General features: G+C 53.6%; 4 protein-coding genes across 4 annotated transcripts; 1 reads left to right on the plus strand and 3 right to left on the minus strand.

Moving 5' to 3' along the window:
- Positions 1-685: 685 nt before the first annotated feature.
- IUM83_04534 (uncharacterized protein) lies at positions 686-1,483 on the plus strand (the record flags this gene model as incomplete). The annotated part of the gene is made up of 3 exons (XM_067928620.1): positions 686-1,103; positions 1,190-1,257; positions 1,346-1,483. The coding sequence occupies 3 exons, from the start codon at positions 686-688 to the stop codon at positions 1,481-1,483; spliced, it is 624 nt and encodes a 207-aa protein (XP_067792598.1).
- A 251-nt stretch (positions 1,484-1,734) lies between these two features.
- On the minus strand, positions 1,735-3,045 carry IUM83_04535 (Calreticulin precursor; the record flags this gene model as incomplete). The annotated part of the gene is made up of 1 exon (XM_067928621.1): positions 1,735-3,045. One exon carries the CDS (start codon positions 3,043-3,045, stop codon positions 1,735-1,737), a length of 1,311 nt encoding a protein of 436 aa, XP_067792807.1.
- Positions 3,046-5,551: 2,506 nt separating this feature from the next.
- On the minus strand, positions 5,552-6,176 carry IUM83_04536 (Dihydrolipoyl dehydrogenase; the record flags this gene model as incomplete). Its single annotated transcript, XM_067928622.1, has 2 exons — positions 5,552-5,710; positions 5,778-6,176. 2 exons carry the CDS (start codon positions 6,174-6,176, stop codon positions 5,552-5,554), a joined length of 558 nt encoding a protein of 185 aa, XP_067792565.1.
- Positions 6,177-6,372: 196 nt separating this feature from the next.
- Positions 6,373-7,170, minus strand: IUM83_04537 (uncharacterized protein; the record flags this gene model as incomplete). Its single annotated transcript, XM_067928623.1, has 3 exons — positions 6,373-6,510; positions 6,599-6,666; positions 6,753-7,170. The coding sequence occupies 3 exons, from the start codon at positions 7,168-7,170 to the stop codon at positions 6,373-6,375; spliced, it is 624 nt and encodes a 207-aa protein (XP_067792597.1).
- Between the last annotated feature and the right edge of the window lie 8,626 nt (positions 7,171-15,796).

Raw genomic sequence — 15,796 nt, forward strand, 5'->3', positions numbered from 1 at the left:
ACGCCCGCTCCACGTTAACTACGCTCTCAGGTGCAATTCTCTCATATTGTCTTCCCTGGCGAGCCATGCTGAGTAAACGCCCTTTGCGATAAGCTACGGGGTGAACGGCGCTTTTAGAAATGCTGACGGGGGCAACAAGAATGAGGAGCTCGCCTACTAAATGGGAACTGTCTTCTTGTTTTCTTTTAGAGTGTTAAGAGTGCACTAAAACGCGAGGAAATACGTCCCGTCAGACATCCAAGGAAATACAATGTAGCCATTTGAAAGATGTTGCCATTTCTTTATCTGACACGTTCTCTGAATGAGATAGAGCCTCGGCCCGAACCAATTGGATGCCACTTATGGAGGTGTGACTGTAGAGGGGCTCAATTAACCCTACGAGTCGTACGGCTACGACGCGACACTCTTTTGTTCTGTTCGCTAAAATTAGCCAACGATCCTGTTTCGCGTACTATTTTGTCATTTTCGTTTTCGTATGAGTCCTGTTGTCTTTTTCCGTCGTCCGCTGTACTTTCTTTTTCTTTAAAAAGAACTTTTTGCAAAAAAAAAAAAACGATTTTATAATCCGCCAAAACGTACGTTTTGACGTATTCTGATTTACACAATTGTCCCACCAATTCAGCGTGGTCCACTTCCAACCGGCTTCACCTGATCAATGCATGCGTCCTCAATAGACAGACCAGCCATGGTGGCGAACGCGGAGCTGACAACGCGGCAGGGCGACGACGAGCGTCTGGCGGAGGACGCGGAGCCCTCGGGCAAGTACAGCACGTCTCCGAGTGCGCGCGGGCGCTGCTGCGTGCGCTACGGCCGCACGCGCGTGCTGTGCTCGCTGTCCAGAGCCTACGGCCCCTTCCCGAGCACGTGCCACGTCGGGCCGCACTGGGGCTGCATGCTGGTGACGTACTGCCTGGCGGTGGCGCCGGCCTTCCTCTTCTTCGCGCACGACCTGCTGGCGGGGCTCCGGGTGGCGCTGCTGGTGTCCATCTGCCTCACCACGGCGGCCTTTACCATGGTGGCGTGCAGCGACCCGGGCGTGGTCTTCGAGGACCTGGAGGCGTCCACGCGGCTGCAGGGGGACGTCGAGCGGGGCGTCATCTGCGGTGGGTGCGCTGCTGTAGAGGGGAGGGAGTATGGAGTATTTAGTAGGCTGAGGGGCTGATACGCGTGTGTGCGCCTGCGTGTGCAGCGCAATGCGAGGTGCGACGGCCGCTGAACGCGTCGCACTGCTCCGACTGCGGCGTGTGCGTGAGAGAGGTGAGGTGCTGGGCGTTGCGTTGCACGGTGGACGCCTTAGCTGATGGGAGTGCTGCGTGTGTTGTGTGTTGTGTGTTGTGTGCTGTAGCTGGACCACCATTGTCCGTGGACGGGCAAGTGCGTGGGCAAGCGCACGATCAAGTGGTTCTACGTGTTCCTCACCTTGATCTCGCTGCACTGCATGCTCATCGCCGCGGTCTGCCTCGTCACATTCGTGGCTCGATGAAGAGCGCAAAACTGAAGCTATGCGTGCCTGTCGCTCGGATGAGTTACCGCTAGTTGGTTCTGGTGGCGATCAAGAGGATACTTGACGGTACCAGCCACAACGAGCGTACTGCAGCAAAGCTGTGTTGCATACGACACAGGTTACATGTACAATGATTTCACTGTTGACCAACTCTACGTGTATTTGTTGCTCGCACTAGCGAAACAAAAAGTTAAAAAAGTATGAAGGGGACTAGGTTCAGACAGACCGCTCTACAGCTCGTCCTTCTCGGCCTTCTCCTCCTTGGCCTCCTCCTCCTTGGCCTCCTCCTTGGTCTCCTTCGCCTCCTCGGCGGCGTCCTCCTTGGACTCCTCCTTGGCCTCCTCGTCGTCCTCGTCGGCGTCTTCCTCATCGGAGTCCTCCTTCTCCTCGGCCTCCTTGGCCTTGGCCTCGGCCTCCTTCTGGGCCTTCTCCTCGTCCTGGATCTGCTTCTTCTTGGCAGCCATGGCATCCGTCTTGGCGAGCACGGCCTCCTCGTGGGCGTTGAACTCCTCCTCGCTGTCCGTGACCAGGATGTCGTCGAACAGCGTGCCGCTCTTGACCTGCCACAGCTCGAAGCCGATGGCGCCCACGTTCTTGGCGACGTTGTACATGGCGTCGTCCTCGAAGTAGTCCGGGTTCTCGATGAGCGGGTGCTCCCACTCGCCCTTGTAGTCCGGGTTGTCGATCATCTTGGGCTTCCAGTCGCCCTTGAACTCGGGGTTCTCGATCATGGCGGGCTCCCACTCGCCGTCGTCCTCGTCGTCCCAGTCCTCGGGCTTCTCGGCCTCCGGGTCGGGGATGGTCTTGGGGATGTCGTCGTAGCCCTCGGGCTTCTTGTCCTCCGGGTCCGGGACCTGCTTGGCGTCCACCCAGTCCTTGGGCTTGGACTGGTTGGGGTCCTTGATCTGCTTCTCGGGCTGGAAGGGCCAGCTCTTGGCGAGCTCGCCCTCCTTGATGCTCTTGCCGTCCATCCTCACCTCGTACGTGTTGTCGTGCTTGAGCACGAACGAGTACAGGTGCGCGTCCGTGTCCGACTCGGCGCGGATCGTGTCCTGGTGGTCCATGTTCACGGCGTCCTCGCCGGGGCGCGCGTAGTTGAGGATGGCGTGCGTCTTCTTGGTGCTGCCGCAGATGTCCGGGCCGAACATGACGGCGTAGGGCGACTCGCCGCCGAAGTTGGCCTGGTCCACGTCCGCGGGCAGCAGCTTGATGTAGGCGCCGCCGCAGTCCAGCTTCTGCTCGTGCTGCACCAGGTACGACAGGTACAGGTCCTTGCCCTTGTTGTCCAGCGGCTTGGCGAACTTGGCCGACAGCGCGTAGAAGCGCGCGTCCTCGCTCGTCTTGATGGCCTGGTCGCCCTCCGCCGTGTAGAACTTGCCCGTCACCTGCTCGAACTTGCCCACCTCGGCCGCGGGCTTCCACGTCGAGGCCACCCAGCGGCTCTCCCAGTCGGCGTCGTCGAAGGTCTCGCGGAAGATCGTCTCGGCCTGCGCCACGGTCGCGGCCACAGCGGCCAGCGCCACCACCAGCTTGGTCAGCATCTTGAGTTGTTGAGTTGCGGGAAGAGTGTTGGTCGGAGGAGAGGGAGGCTCGTGCTTGAAGCAGCGCAAATTCTCGAATGGCACAAGCGGATTGGATCGCAGGTTGAGGTCGGATCGCCACGTGGAGGGCGGGCTCCCGGGTAAGTGCGAGCTGACGTACGAGGCCACGTGGACGTCGGACAGTGGGGGTCTGGCGGAAAGCGTCTGTTTGCGAGAATGCGAATTGGCAGGTGGATGGGGTTATGATAGGGGTTTGGTATGCACGGAGGCTGTGAAGATATGAAGTTTGGAAGGTGGAAGGCGCAAGAGGGTGGACACTGTACTTGTCGAGATACACAAGTTGTACACAAAGGCAACTTGCACGCGGCGGGCAGGCGAATGTGCCTGCCGTAAATGCCTTCGCCCCACTGAAATGACTGCCGCGCAATAGTTGATGGGTGGATACACTGGTCCGCCCTTCAGTGCGTCGAGTGTGTCGAGTGCGAGTGCGTATCTACACTACGGATTCGACAGTCGCTGCGGCGCGGTAATGCGCATCCGTCCTTGAACCACTGCACGACAGATTCCGCCAAGTCGCACGTGTACGAAACTCTAGGACGACGTAGACGTTGGCGGCGTTGACCTGTAGGTGGCTTGGTCCGCGCGTGTTGGTGCTCCCTGTCATCATATACGCCCAGCTATACATGTAGTTTTCGTCTCCACCTCGCAATTGGTTCGGGGCCCGCCGTTCGCCGACTCCTTCGTGGTCAAAGCGAAGTACGGGACACCGTCTGGTTAACGGTCCGATAGGCTTACCGCATGATCGTAGCACAACACCGCGATGCCACGTAGATCGGCAAACCACGAGTTTCGGCACGGATTCTAGAACGCGAATTTTGGAACCAGCAGGAATTGGCCGTTTACTTTGGTCGGTAGTTCGAATTTGCCCTGTTCGCCTACTGAGCGTCGCAAACAGCGTATTGCAGGTTGCAGCTCTACCTACAAGGGTTTAGTCGTCGCTTTGTTGACCAAACGTGGGCGCCGAGTCATAAGCGAGGTGTTACGTCGTTTGAAGGTGCATGCAGGAAGACTTTTCGTGTAGCGGTAGATTTTTTTTTTAATTGATGAATAATACATTGCTGTCACTTAGGCTATCTAACGACTACTAAAATGACCGGCCCCTCAGATGCCAAACCCGTCACGAGGTAGACATTAATGCCTCAAACCGCAGCTATCTTCACATTATATTATAATGTGGAGATAGCTGCGGTTTGAGCCGACCCTGTGGTCATATGAAAGAGGAAGCCCTGTTGTTGTCACGCTGAGCAAAGCCCGATATTTTGTGCGATCACTACAGTATGGTTAGCGACATTAAAAGACGGCCTTGAGTGGTTCGTTGTCGATATACGCACTTGTACTCCAGAACGTGTGTCATTAAAGTTTAAAGAGTGATGATCAAACGATCGATGGTTTCGCTACCGTTATACTGGTGTCCTAACACCTGCTGCCTATTCGCAAAAGTTATCTGCATTTTGCAGATGAGCTAACGTCCGTTTCCAGGCAATTGCAGTACTCATGGGTGGCAGTGGTTTGCGTCTTTCAAAAACGGGTGAAGAGATAACCGAAAGACCCGTGCAGTTCACGCTGTGGCCATTAACGCTATCACTTCCCAACTTCCACTTTTGAGACAACGTCAACTTTCCCCTCAATTTAAGTGATGACTCTGATCAAGCCTGTTGCAGCCGTGCTCCTTGCCAGCGTTATTGTGGTAGGATCCTTATCAGCAGAAGCCCCGACCTCCACGCACTACGGTGCCAGCGACTCGCTGCACGAGACTCGCGCCATCACGTACTCCGATTCTGATGACCATGACAAATTGCGCCATCACCCAACGACCACGCAGCCCCCAGTCGACTACGTTTGTTATATCAACGGTGATCGAATTCAGGGTACGAATGGAGTTCGCTATGTACCTGGCGTCTATGGGACTTTCGGTGCAATCACCTATCAGGCATGTTGCGAGCTCTGTTTCAACGACCGCAACTGCAAAGCCTTCAACTTCGAATCCACAAGATTGACTTCAACGTGCGAGCTGTTTAACGGAGCGAATTTTTGGTCGTCGGACTCCAATTTGGTGATAAATAAAGGTTGGACAGCAACGTTCATGGGAACCGACCAAAAGTGAATTAGGAGACAGCGGCCAGGAACTACGCGCAGAAGCAGCTTACGTAGCAATAAAGATAACTATATGACTGTCACACAAGGTATTGGGCTAGTTCTTGGCCGGTGCTAACCCAATGCCCACTCCATCGCATATCATTCGCTCTGCGAGGCAGTATCTGGGCTGGAGGCCCCAAGTGCCGAAATATGCCCCGTAGTGTAATGAGGGGTATCGGAACCTGGTCCCGAAATGGGTCGGATAGCCACAGGCATCCCCATCAGAGCAAGCCTCAAGCCTGGTGTGTGGGTTCCAGTGGCATAAATCTCTACGAGGCAGTACCCACCGACCAAGAAGTTGATTGGATTGTCAAAGGTGCCTGGGCTGGTCTCCTTGAACGCCGTACTCAATGCCAACCACGCCCTCGGCGATCATCTCGCCTGCGTTGTTGGCCATGGTATGTATGCCAAGCAGCTTGTCCGTCTTCTTCTCGGCAAGCACCTGGCCTCGGTCACTATGCGGGCACGGCTGTTGGCCATCATGGAGAACTTGCCGACGTTGCACTCAATGCCCTTGGCCTTGAGCTCCTCCCCACCGAAGCGAACCCCGGGAACGTGTAGATGACGTCGGGGATCGCGCCGTAATTGACGTGACCTTGCTTGTCGGCAATGTTCTCCACGCAGGCAACACCCTCCTCCTCGGCCTTGTGCGCCACCTTAATCACGTCGCCGGTGGCGAAGATGCCGGGCACCTGCGTGCGGAAGGCGTCGTCCACATCGACGCGGCCGAGCTTGTCGGTCTGGATGCCAATCTGCTCCAGGCCCAGGCCGGTCGTGTAGGCGCGACGGCACGTAGCCACAAGGACGGTGTCGGACTCAATCGAGGAGGCGTCGCCGCCCTGGGAGGGCTCCGTGGTGAGCTTCACCACGTCGCCGTTGACCTCCGAGGCCGTGACCTTGGTGCCGAACTGGAACTCGAGGCCCTGCTTCTTCAATAGTTCGAATAAACCGGAACTCCCTCCTGCTTGGTGACCTCCACGCCGGGCCTATGGACTTTGGTTGCCGCACAAGCTCTCATTCTTCAACCACCTCAGAGCAGAGCCAACTCTTGATCGCGTTCAGCACCAACATACTTTGTACGCAGCTAACTCATCCGAGCGACAGGCACGCATAGCTTCAGTTTTGCGCTCTTCATCGAGCCACGAATGTGACGAGGCAGACCGCGGCGATGAGCATGCAGTGCAGCGAGATCAAGGTGAGGAACACGTAGAACCACTTGATCGTGCGCTTGCCCACGCACTTGCCCGTCCACGGACAATGGTGGTCCAGCTACAGCACACAACACACAACACACAACACACGCAGCACTCCCATCAGCTAAGGCGTCCACCGTGCAACGCAACGCCCAGCACCTCACCTCTCTCACGCACACGCCGCAGTCGGAGCAGTGCGACGCGTTCAGCGGCCGCCGCACCTCGCATTGCGCTGCACACGCAGGCGCACACACGCATATCAGCCCCTCAGCCTACTAAATACTCCATACTCCCTCCCCTCTACAGCAGCGCACCCACCGCAGATGACGCCCCGCTCGACGTCCCCCTGCACCTGCGTGGACGCCTCCAGGTCCTCGAAGACCACGCCCGGGTCGCTGCACGCCACCATGGTGAAGGCCGCCGTGGTGAGGCAGATGGACACCAGCAGCGCCACCCGGAGCCCCGCCAGCAGGTCGTGCGCGAAGAAGAGGAAGGCCGGCCCCACCGCCAGGCAGTACGTCACCAGCATGCAGCCCCAGTGCGGCCCGACGTGGCACGTGCTCGGGAAGTGGCCGTAGGCTCTGGACAGCGAGCACAGCACGCGCGTGCGGCCGTAGCGCACGCAGCAGCGCCCGCGCGCGCTGGGAGACGTGCTGTACTTGCCCGAGGGCTCCGCGTCCTCCGCCAGACGCTCGTCGTCGCCCTGCCGCGTTGTCAGCTCCGCGTTCGCCACCATGGCTGGTCTGTCTATTGAGGACGCATGCATTGATCAGGTGAAGCCGGTTGGAAGTGGACCACGCCGAATTGGTGTGACAATTGTGTAAATCAGAATACGTCAAAACGTACGTTTTGGCGGATTATAAAATCGTTTTTTTTTGCAAAAAGTTCTTTTTAAAGAAAAAGCAAGTACAATCCCATACAAAAACGAAAACGACAACATAGCACGCGAACCGTGATTGTAGAATAGAATTCAGCGACCAGAACTTCAAAGCGTGATATCTTCTACTTCGTCGTCAAGTTCCTGGACGAGAAGCTGGCGGAGTTGTTATTCTTTGATACAGCCCGTATCACCAAGGACTTGGATCGGTATTTCGCAGCGATTGCAGCAAAGGCACCAGGATCCATTGCAGGTGTGTGAGGGTTATCGGCGGGACTAGACGGCCAATCTGTCTCCCAAGCAATGGTCAGCAGGCGATGTACAATGGCCACAAGCGCGTTCATGCCATAAAGGACCAGACGGTGGTCACTCCAGACGGCATCATCTCGCACCTCTTTGGCCCGGTTGATGGCCGTCGACCCGACTTGTTCATGTTGAACGAAAGCGGATCGAAGCAGCAACTCGAGAACAACTCTACGTTTCACAACAAGCTTATCTATGGGGACACGGCATACGGGTGCACGAACGTGTTCTGCTCCCCGAACAAAGGCTGCAGGGTAAACGCGCCGCAGAAGGAACGGAACGGAACAAGGCTATGCGCGCTGTCAGAGTGTCGGTCGAGTGATCCTGCGGCAAAGCGACAAAGTACTATTCGTTTCTCGACTATTAACGCCACCAATGTGTTGCAACTACACCGACCGCAACACTATACAAGCCCGGTGTCTTCTTCTCAAACTTCACAAACTGTGTAACGATCGCCCAACAAATCGAGGTGCTTCGGCTGTAAGCCGCCAACATTTGAGGAGTTCTTGGCGTCGTATGCTTGGGTCAAACGAGCGCTTAGCGTAAAACATAAAATGAACCCCCAGCAAACTACTTTAGAAAAAGGTTACTAAGAACGTATATATGGAATTTGCCACTCCCGTGCCATCTCGCGTGAATCGAACTCAAACGGTGGTCTAGGTGCTCGGATACAGAGTGGGTTGCATGTTTAACTGAAACTTGAGCACAGCCAACTCCTCTTGACGAAGCTCCATATCATTTCGACGAAGATCAGCCTCCTCAGACCATTTCTTGACGTTAAGCTCAGCTTCACGCTGGCAAAACTCAAATTCCTCCTTCCAGCGAACTCCTTCCTTTTCGTCATTTGTCCTCTTAAAGCTGAGCTCTCCGCGGAGCAATTTGTACTCATCTTTATGCCGCTTGCTCCGTTTTTCTATAAAAACGACAGTTGCTGCGTAAACCTGAGCCGTTGTGAGGCTTCCATCTGTCTGGTATCCGGCACCACGAGTAGCTGTAGTAGCCCTTGTTGAAGCTGCACCACTCGATCCCCCTGGCAACTCATCCTCCCCCGCACTACTACTAGAATCACCCCCGCTTCCACTTTGGATCTATGTGCTCAGTTGACTGCGGCGTTTCAGTGCTTGCTCTTAAAGCTTCTCACCAGCCGGCGCACCCCAGCCGGTCGGATTTAACTTGCTTGACCGCTTTCTTTTTCTTCTTCTTTGCTTCGATGCATCGCATCTCATCTACAACATCTTGAAGTAAGCGTTTGTGTTCCGTGTACTCCTCTTCAACTTCGAACTTATTTCAATACGCGCAACCAGTGGCTTTAAATTCCTTAACCATGCGAAAGAAACGCTCCTTGACCATCCTCACACAAAGCTTCGCATTCCAGTGTTCATGTAAATTGCTTGTCACATCCTCGTAACGTTCTGTTACCAAACCGTGCTGGGCAGCATAAAGCTGTATGTTGAGCACTTCCTCCAGCAAATCTAAGCCCTTCGCAGGCGTGAAGTAAAAGTTTTCGTGGGCTTGGGGTCGGGGACACCACATCCGTCATCGCTACCAAGGTCAGATCCACCCCGTTCATCACAAGGGTTGTCCATGTTGTTGTCACTGCAGCTCTCCGACGACACGTCGTCTACACTACCCATAGATGAAGACGTCGCGCCAGACGTCTCCCTCCTTGCACTGCTCTTGCTGGACTTGTTGGCGGTCATGACGGAGTTTCCCCTAGATTTATTGGGCACCGCTGTTGTCGATACGACGGCTGAATCGTTTTCGGGAATCTCCTCAGTGTCATGCACCACCTTTGCACCCTTTTAAATCGTGGTTTTCACCAGCGGGCATCTGCTACTTGTTTTTGGTTAGGAGCTGCTGGTTCCGTTGGCTGTAGCTTGGTGTTATTTGCCGCTTTTGACGGGGCCATCGCGCTTGCGCTTATTTTCAGTGGTCTTAGTGTTGGATTGTCCGCTCTTGCCGCGTTTGCCGCTCTTGCTGGCAACGCGTTGAGGAAGAGAAGCGTCTGAGTTGGATGTCTGCTTTGTCAGGCCAAGCGCTTCAGAGCAGCTGTGAGAGCACACCCAAACGTCTAATACACCGTCGTGGATGGAGTTGGTGCACCGGGTTCTTGCACGACGTACAGGCGGCCACGTTGAGCTCCCTACCGTCGCCTATGGCAGTCTGCGAACGCGCACTTGCCCCTCGTCGCTTGATCCACTTAACCCTTTGACTACCAGCCAGCTGGAGTGATTTATAGGTCCATAGGGACCCATAAGAGGTCTAATCGCAAGATGCGATTGGCCAAAACTAAAAGCTACGAGACGACGGCAAAGCACTGTACAACCTAACAGGTCTCCATGGACCTGTAAAATGCATTACCGCACGAGCCACAAACAGTTCGTGTGACCTGCCATAATTGTTTTCTCGTCTAGCTAGCAGCCCCGCCTCCCCTTCGTGGACAAAAGAACTTCGATGCGTTGTTCAATGTAGCCGACGACGACACGTGAGACTGGGAGACCGACATGGACCCTGGCCTGGAAGGGTGCGGAGCAGGTTCGAATGTATACGAGCTAATATTCAAATTCATACATCAGGCAACGCTACAGAATCCTAACCAAACTAGATAAGCTTACAGTGATAGCGTTATAGCAAGCCAGTGTGAATGTTACGCAGGATTGCATGTGCAGGAGTGCGAGCGGTTGGCGGATGTAGATTGAAACTGCTACTACATGGGGTGCTCGGCTAAGCACGCATACTTGGGATAATGCTATAACGGAATGACGCTGAGTCGAGAGCGCGCGGGCTCCGACGCCACCGCTCGGAGGTCAGCATCCTCAGTGGGCTCGCCGTGATGTCCACCCCAAACGGCTCCTACTTCCATAGACCATTGCCGTTGTAGCGACACTGACCAGGGCGCGACGGCATGTAGCTCGACCTCTCAAACTTTTGATTGGGAGTACCGTGAAGTAAACCACCGTCGCCACGTGTAAAAATTGGTGTTTTTGATTGGTCGTTTTTTCCCCTGTGCGTTGAATTGATTTGCTGGAGCCATAGGTCCAAGGAGACCCGTAAGAAATCTCTGGTAGTGAAAGGGTTAACGTGCTTTTTAGTGGCAAGAACGGTAAGAAGGCGCTCTCTTGCCGTTCGACGAAAGCCTGAAACACGTGCGAGGCAGCAAGGAAAAAATGTGGACCACTCCGCGTTTTATCGGTGCCATTTTCTCGAAAAACGGTAGTTAAAATCCTCTATTAGTATAGAAAGACCAATAGACATTGCGTTGGTGTTGGCATTCGCGGTTTTGAGTTTATCAAGGACTGGCGCTTTTGAGTGTTTAACTGGAAACTTGGCGGCGCTAATGTGAAAGCTTATGCCTGGCCCCAGCAAGATCTTGGACCCCCGATCGCCGTGTGCAAGACAACAAAATATCTGCGGAGTAGTCGGGATAAGCGAATGCGCGCAAGATTATGGAGAACCAGCCGCGTCGATATGGATGAATATCGTGTTTTGACTGACACACACTTCATTTAAGTATGTAGCATAGCAGCGAACCAAACGGCTCTCTTCATATTTGAGCGAATTCGATGCGATGAGTGCTACTTTTCAACCGATAGCTACCATTGGGGTTAGGGTAAATGACGACGGACACGTGGCGGACACATCATGTCAGCAACGACAACGAGATATGTTTGCCGCTGTTACAAAGTTTAAGTCATTCGCATATTTGCTGGATATCAAGCAGCCAGTTGACATTTAACTTGAAGAAAATGAGCCTCCAAGATCTTGCTCCTGAGAACACAAGAGAGCTAAAGCAACAGCTATCAACGCTTGTCGCGTTGGAGAACACTACTTTGGACTTCGTCCGCACTACTCTGCTGACAGACAAGAAGGAGTTCGTCTTCGTCAAGCTACTGGATCGGTTAAGGCGGAATGGTGGGTAAGGCCACACCTTGTACAAGAAACGACTTAGGCGTATTGATCGACGGCCTGTATTATGACACCAGCTCCGCGGGAGGGTATCAGGATGCGGCTCAGCTCAGTAGAATGTGGCATGCATTGGGGCGGGCTTCGGATCTTGCTTTTGTTCAAAAATGCAACCTGTCGGTATCTATGGAGAATGTACTCTTCATCCGTTTAATCCGCTCGAAAAACCGGAAGAACAAGGGCCCTCGATATTCCCAGACAAACATTCTGTTATCACTTGTCCGCTGCACACCGTCGGAATGGCGTTAGCGATCCAATCATATCCAATATCGTCGCTACTGGACCTAGAGCAATTCAGTTGTGACGACGACGAAGCCCAGCCACCGAATTTGGACGAACCTCCCCTAATGGAGGCACTCTTGTGTTGTGACGAAGACGATGAACCTACACGAACGACTTCGGAGGCAGCCACCAAACGCGCAATATCTGCTCCGCTTAAAATACAGGGATATGTTCATCGCTTTGTTGAGGCGACAAGTGAACCGCAATCGAAGGCGGGTGTGCCAGCTGAACGCTCATCTCATTCATTTTGTCTAGGTGCAGGCAGCTCAATGCACTCATGTTGATTTGTCCTTAAGCTCGCAATGGATTTTCCACCGTGGTAGCTGGAATATGGCAGCTACGAATAATGCTTTCGCCTATGTTGTAACGGGGTTACACACACAAGTGACAACTGTCACTTGTGCGTGATAAGAGTCACTCGTGGTTCTAACAGATAGGTGTCTGTTAGAAGTTTGGATACTTCCTCACCTTGGTGTAAGTTACACCAATGGCTGCATTGAAGTGGGCCACCACAATGAGTGGTCCACACATACCCAAAAATTCTATTGGTAGAAAGCAACATCTTTCTATCAATTAGAGACGTGCACATTGGCGGGGCCCTAACAGCCATCCGCTGTCAACCCCTTTCATAGATGATAAACAGTTTTAGCAGATTTAGGAGGAAGATCAATTTACAAACAATACAATTCCCATTTTACCTTAACTAAGCAACTTGGTGTCTTTATTTGATTTATATTATACTTGTGTACTCAAGTGTAATTAACTCAAGTTATTAATATCTCCTACGATTCCTCATACAGGTGGCGAACGTGTAAGCAAAAGTAGTGAGCCAAAGAAGGCCCACTACATATGTGTTCAACACCACAAGTGAGGAGAGGTAAGTATCCAAGGTTCTTATCGATTGGAAATCGGACGTTAAAGCCATAGTATCTTCCTTGCGGGACTTTTATACCGTTACAACAGCCAGAATCCGCACGTTAACGAAGCTACTGTTTGCTTCCACCATGGACTTTGGTGCTCGTTCCTTGGATCTTGACGTGAGCGTCGCTGATCTTCTAGAAGCACCGTTAATTCAACACTTCCCTGAAGTCAACGATATGTGCCCAATGCGTCCGTATGCGTCACGGGAGGTCAATCACACGGTGGTGATCGGCAGTACGGATGAGAAAGCTGATGTAACGACGCCTCAATCACCAGCTAAACGCCCGAAGCAACGTACGGTCAAGAAGGCAGCTGTGACAACATGTGTAGATTCACTCCCGGATGCTGAACGTGCTCGGATCACTGAAGCTTTAGAGAATTTCGTATTCCAGACTGGTATTCTTTTTTGATTCGTAGATTCTGATGCTATGCGATAGCTGCTACAAGAGCTGCGCCTGGCGTACGTGCCGTTTAAACCAAGTTGGATCCAATTGTGCCTTGCTGAAGGGAGAGGAGCGAAGGGAGAGCGGTGTGGGGATGGCAGGGAATACCAAAGATGAGGTCGTTCCCCGACCAAGTTGCCCTCAACCAAATGCTTGGCCAAGGGAGTACCTCTATTAAATAATATCCTACCTACTGTCATGTGTCACTAAAGTCCCTATTCCAGAATGTGCTCACTATTTGATACACTCACCTCCCTTCAGACTGAATAGCTCGCCATATCGACTATTCTTGTCGTCCTCAGTATCGTCGTCTTGTTCTTGGCGGCAATCTCGGTTTCTTGGTCTTGTCTTCGCTTTTTGTGTTCTTGAGGACCTCCACAGCCCTGCACCACTCGCGAAGGCTCATTCCCAATTCTTCTGCGTCGAGTGTGTGTAATGGGCCCTCCATTTACATAAGTAGCTAGATATCTTTTTGATATTGCATAAGTAGGCATGGTCGGCACACGACTAGCGTGTGCTGACTCGTCATCCTCTGATTGGCTGAAAGGTGGGGAAGTCAGACCCCACTTTCAGCCAATCAGCTGTCGACCTTTGTTTGAGTGGTTCAAATTAGTCTGTGGCGATGCGGCCTCCAAAATCAGGGAATAGCCTCGCGGCTAGACCTCGATCTCAGACCGCTCAACTCAGAATCTGAGATTAGATCTCAGATCCCAAGCTGGGTGAGGCGTGTGTTCCTCACTCTTGCAATCCCTTGACTTGGTTCTTCCTAAGGCTACGCTGTGGGCCCAGACTTGCGTCGGCCACACCAGCTGCCTCCGAACTCGACAGTTCCCAGACGCCCCCAGACGAAGCTTGCTCCTTGCTTGGAAGGCCCTTGTACGCACGTGCTGAGTCCGCTGTGCCCCGTTTTCTTTGAATATAAACACGTTCACTCCACACACACTTAGTCCACTTCTCTTCTCAGGCCCTTGGACTCTGGGCCTTAACAGCCTCCTCCTTGCTCAGCGACTCCGGCTTCGAGTCACTTCCAGTCACGACACTTCCTCCGGCGGCTCAGACTGAGAGCCGCACAACGGTCTTCACTCGCCCCTCAGACCAGAGTGGCCCCGAGAGTTGGCTCGGTCTGAGCCTGCCTTGATCCAGGGTTCTCGCTCTGCACCCTGGGACTTCCGCGCACCACGCCTTGATGTAGGCGACACAGCGAAGCTGGGAACCACTATCCCAGACTATTCGCGCCACACGGATACCACCAGCAACCCCAGAAACCACTATCCCAGGTGTTGCTCTGCCGAAACCTCAGAGCGGAGCACCTTCCGCCCGAAAATATGAAGCACCGCCAGGAAACCAGCCAACCAGCACGAAAACCAGCAAAACCAATGTCCCGCGTGTGGAAATACAACAACGAAGGCAAACCGGGCCGAAACACGAAAAGGCTTGGTTGTTGAACTTGAATTTATTTGGAGTTAGCTGAGCTTGACCGTAGAACACTCGTAGCGACTCCACTTGACCTTGCGCGCGCCGCCGGGGCAGGGACTTGGTCCCTGTGAAGCAACACGCCCGTCGGCGCAAGACGAACTCCGCAGCTTGCGGTCTTCGGGGCAAAACAAACTCTGATTATTATCATGCACATGCACATACAAAGGGCCTATCAAGTAAGGGGTGCAAACATCTCCTGGGTACACCTTGAACAAGGGTGAGACACCCACTAAGCTACTGGCTTGGCGGCGCCCGTGAATGCGCGTCGGCCCTTCCATTGGCCTGTCTGTGTCAGTCATCACTTGATTACACTGATTACACCTGGGTGCAAATCAGTGATATCCTGATTACGCCAGGATCTTGTGGCCGGGATTGGGCGGACTTGGTCTGTCATCACCTGATTACACTGATTACTCTGGGTACAAATCAGTGTGTAATCAGGATGACGCCAAGATTCTGCGGCTCCCGTTGGCCCAAATCCATAGGCGACTGGTCAGGCCGAATCTTGTGTGCCCGACACCAGGGGCCGAAAAGCCACAACGGGGCGACCCTTCAGAGTGACCTTCCAAGCGGCAACCGCCAACTCCAAAGAGCAACTACCGCAGCTCCCAGACCGGCAATGTAGCCATCGCTGTGTACCCACTTCATAGGCGAGACCACGAAGTCGCACTTCAGGCCCTGCAGGCACGCCGTAGGCTTTTAGTCACGTCCTAGGCTTGGAGCGTCAGCTGTCTTTCACCAGTTGCCACTTATCCTCACGAACATCGTGCATCCAGACACCAACTTGCGCCCACAATCACCGTGTCTCAGTTTTGGCACAAGTTGAGGGACTGCCGGGCTGAAAACCTGAGCTGGGGGCAAAAATACGATGTTGATTCCATACCCCGGCTGTCCAACCGATTTGACATGTCTCAATTCTGGCTCGAATTCTGGGACTCTGAGGCTGGGACTCTGAGCTGGGGGCAAAAATATGATGTTGATTCCATACCCCGGCTGTCCGACCAATTTGACGAGTCTCAGTTTTGGTTCAACTTCTGGGACTCTGAGTCTGGGAATCTGAGCTGGGGGCAAAATTACGATGTTGACTCCATATCTCA

Source organism: Phytophthora cinnamomi, assembly GCF_018691715.1.
Source record: "Phytophthora cinnamomi strain GKB4 chromosome Unknown Contig33, whole genome shotgun sequence".
NCBI lineage: Eukaryota > Oomycota > Peronosporomycetes > Peronosporales > Peronosporaceae > Phytophthora > Phytophthora cinnamomi.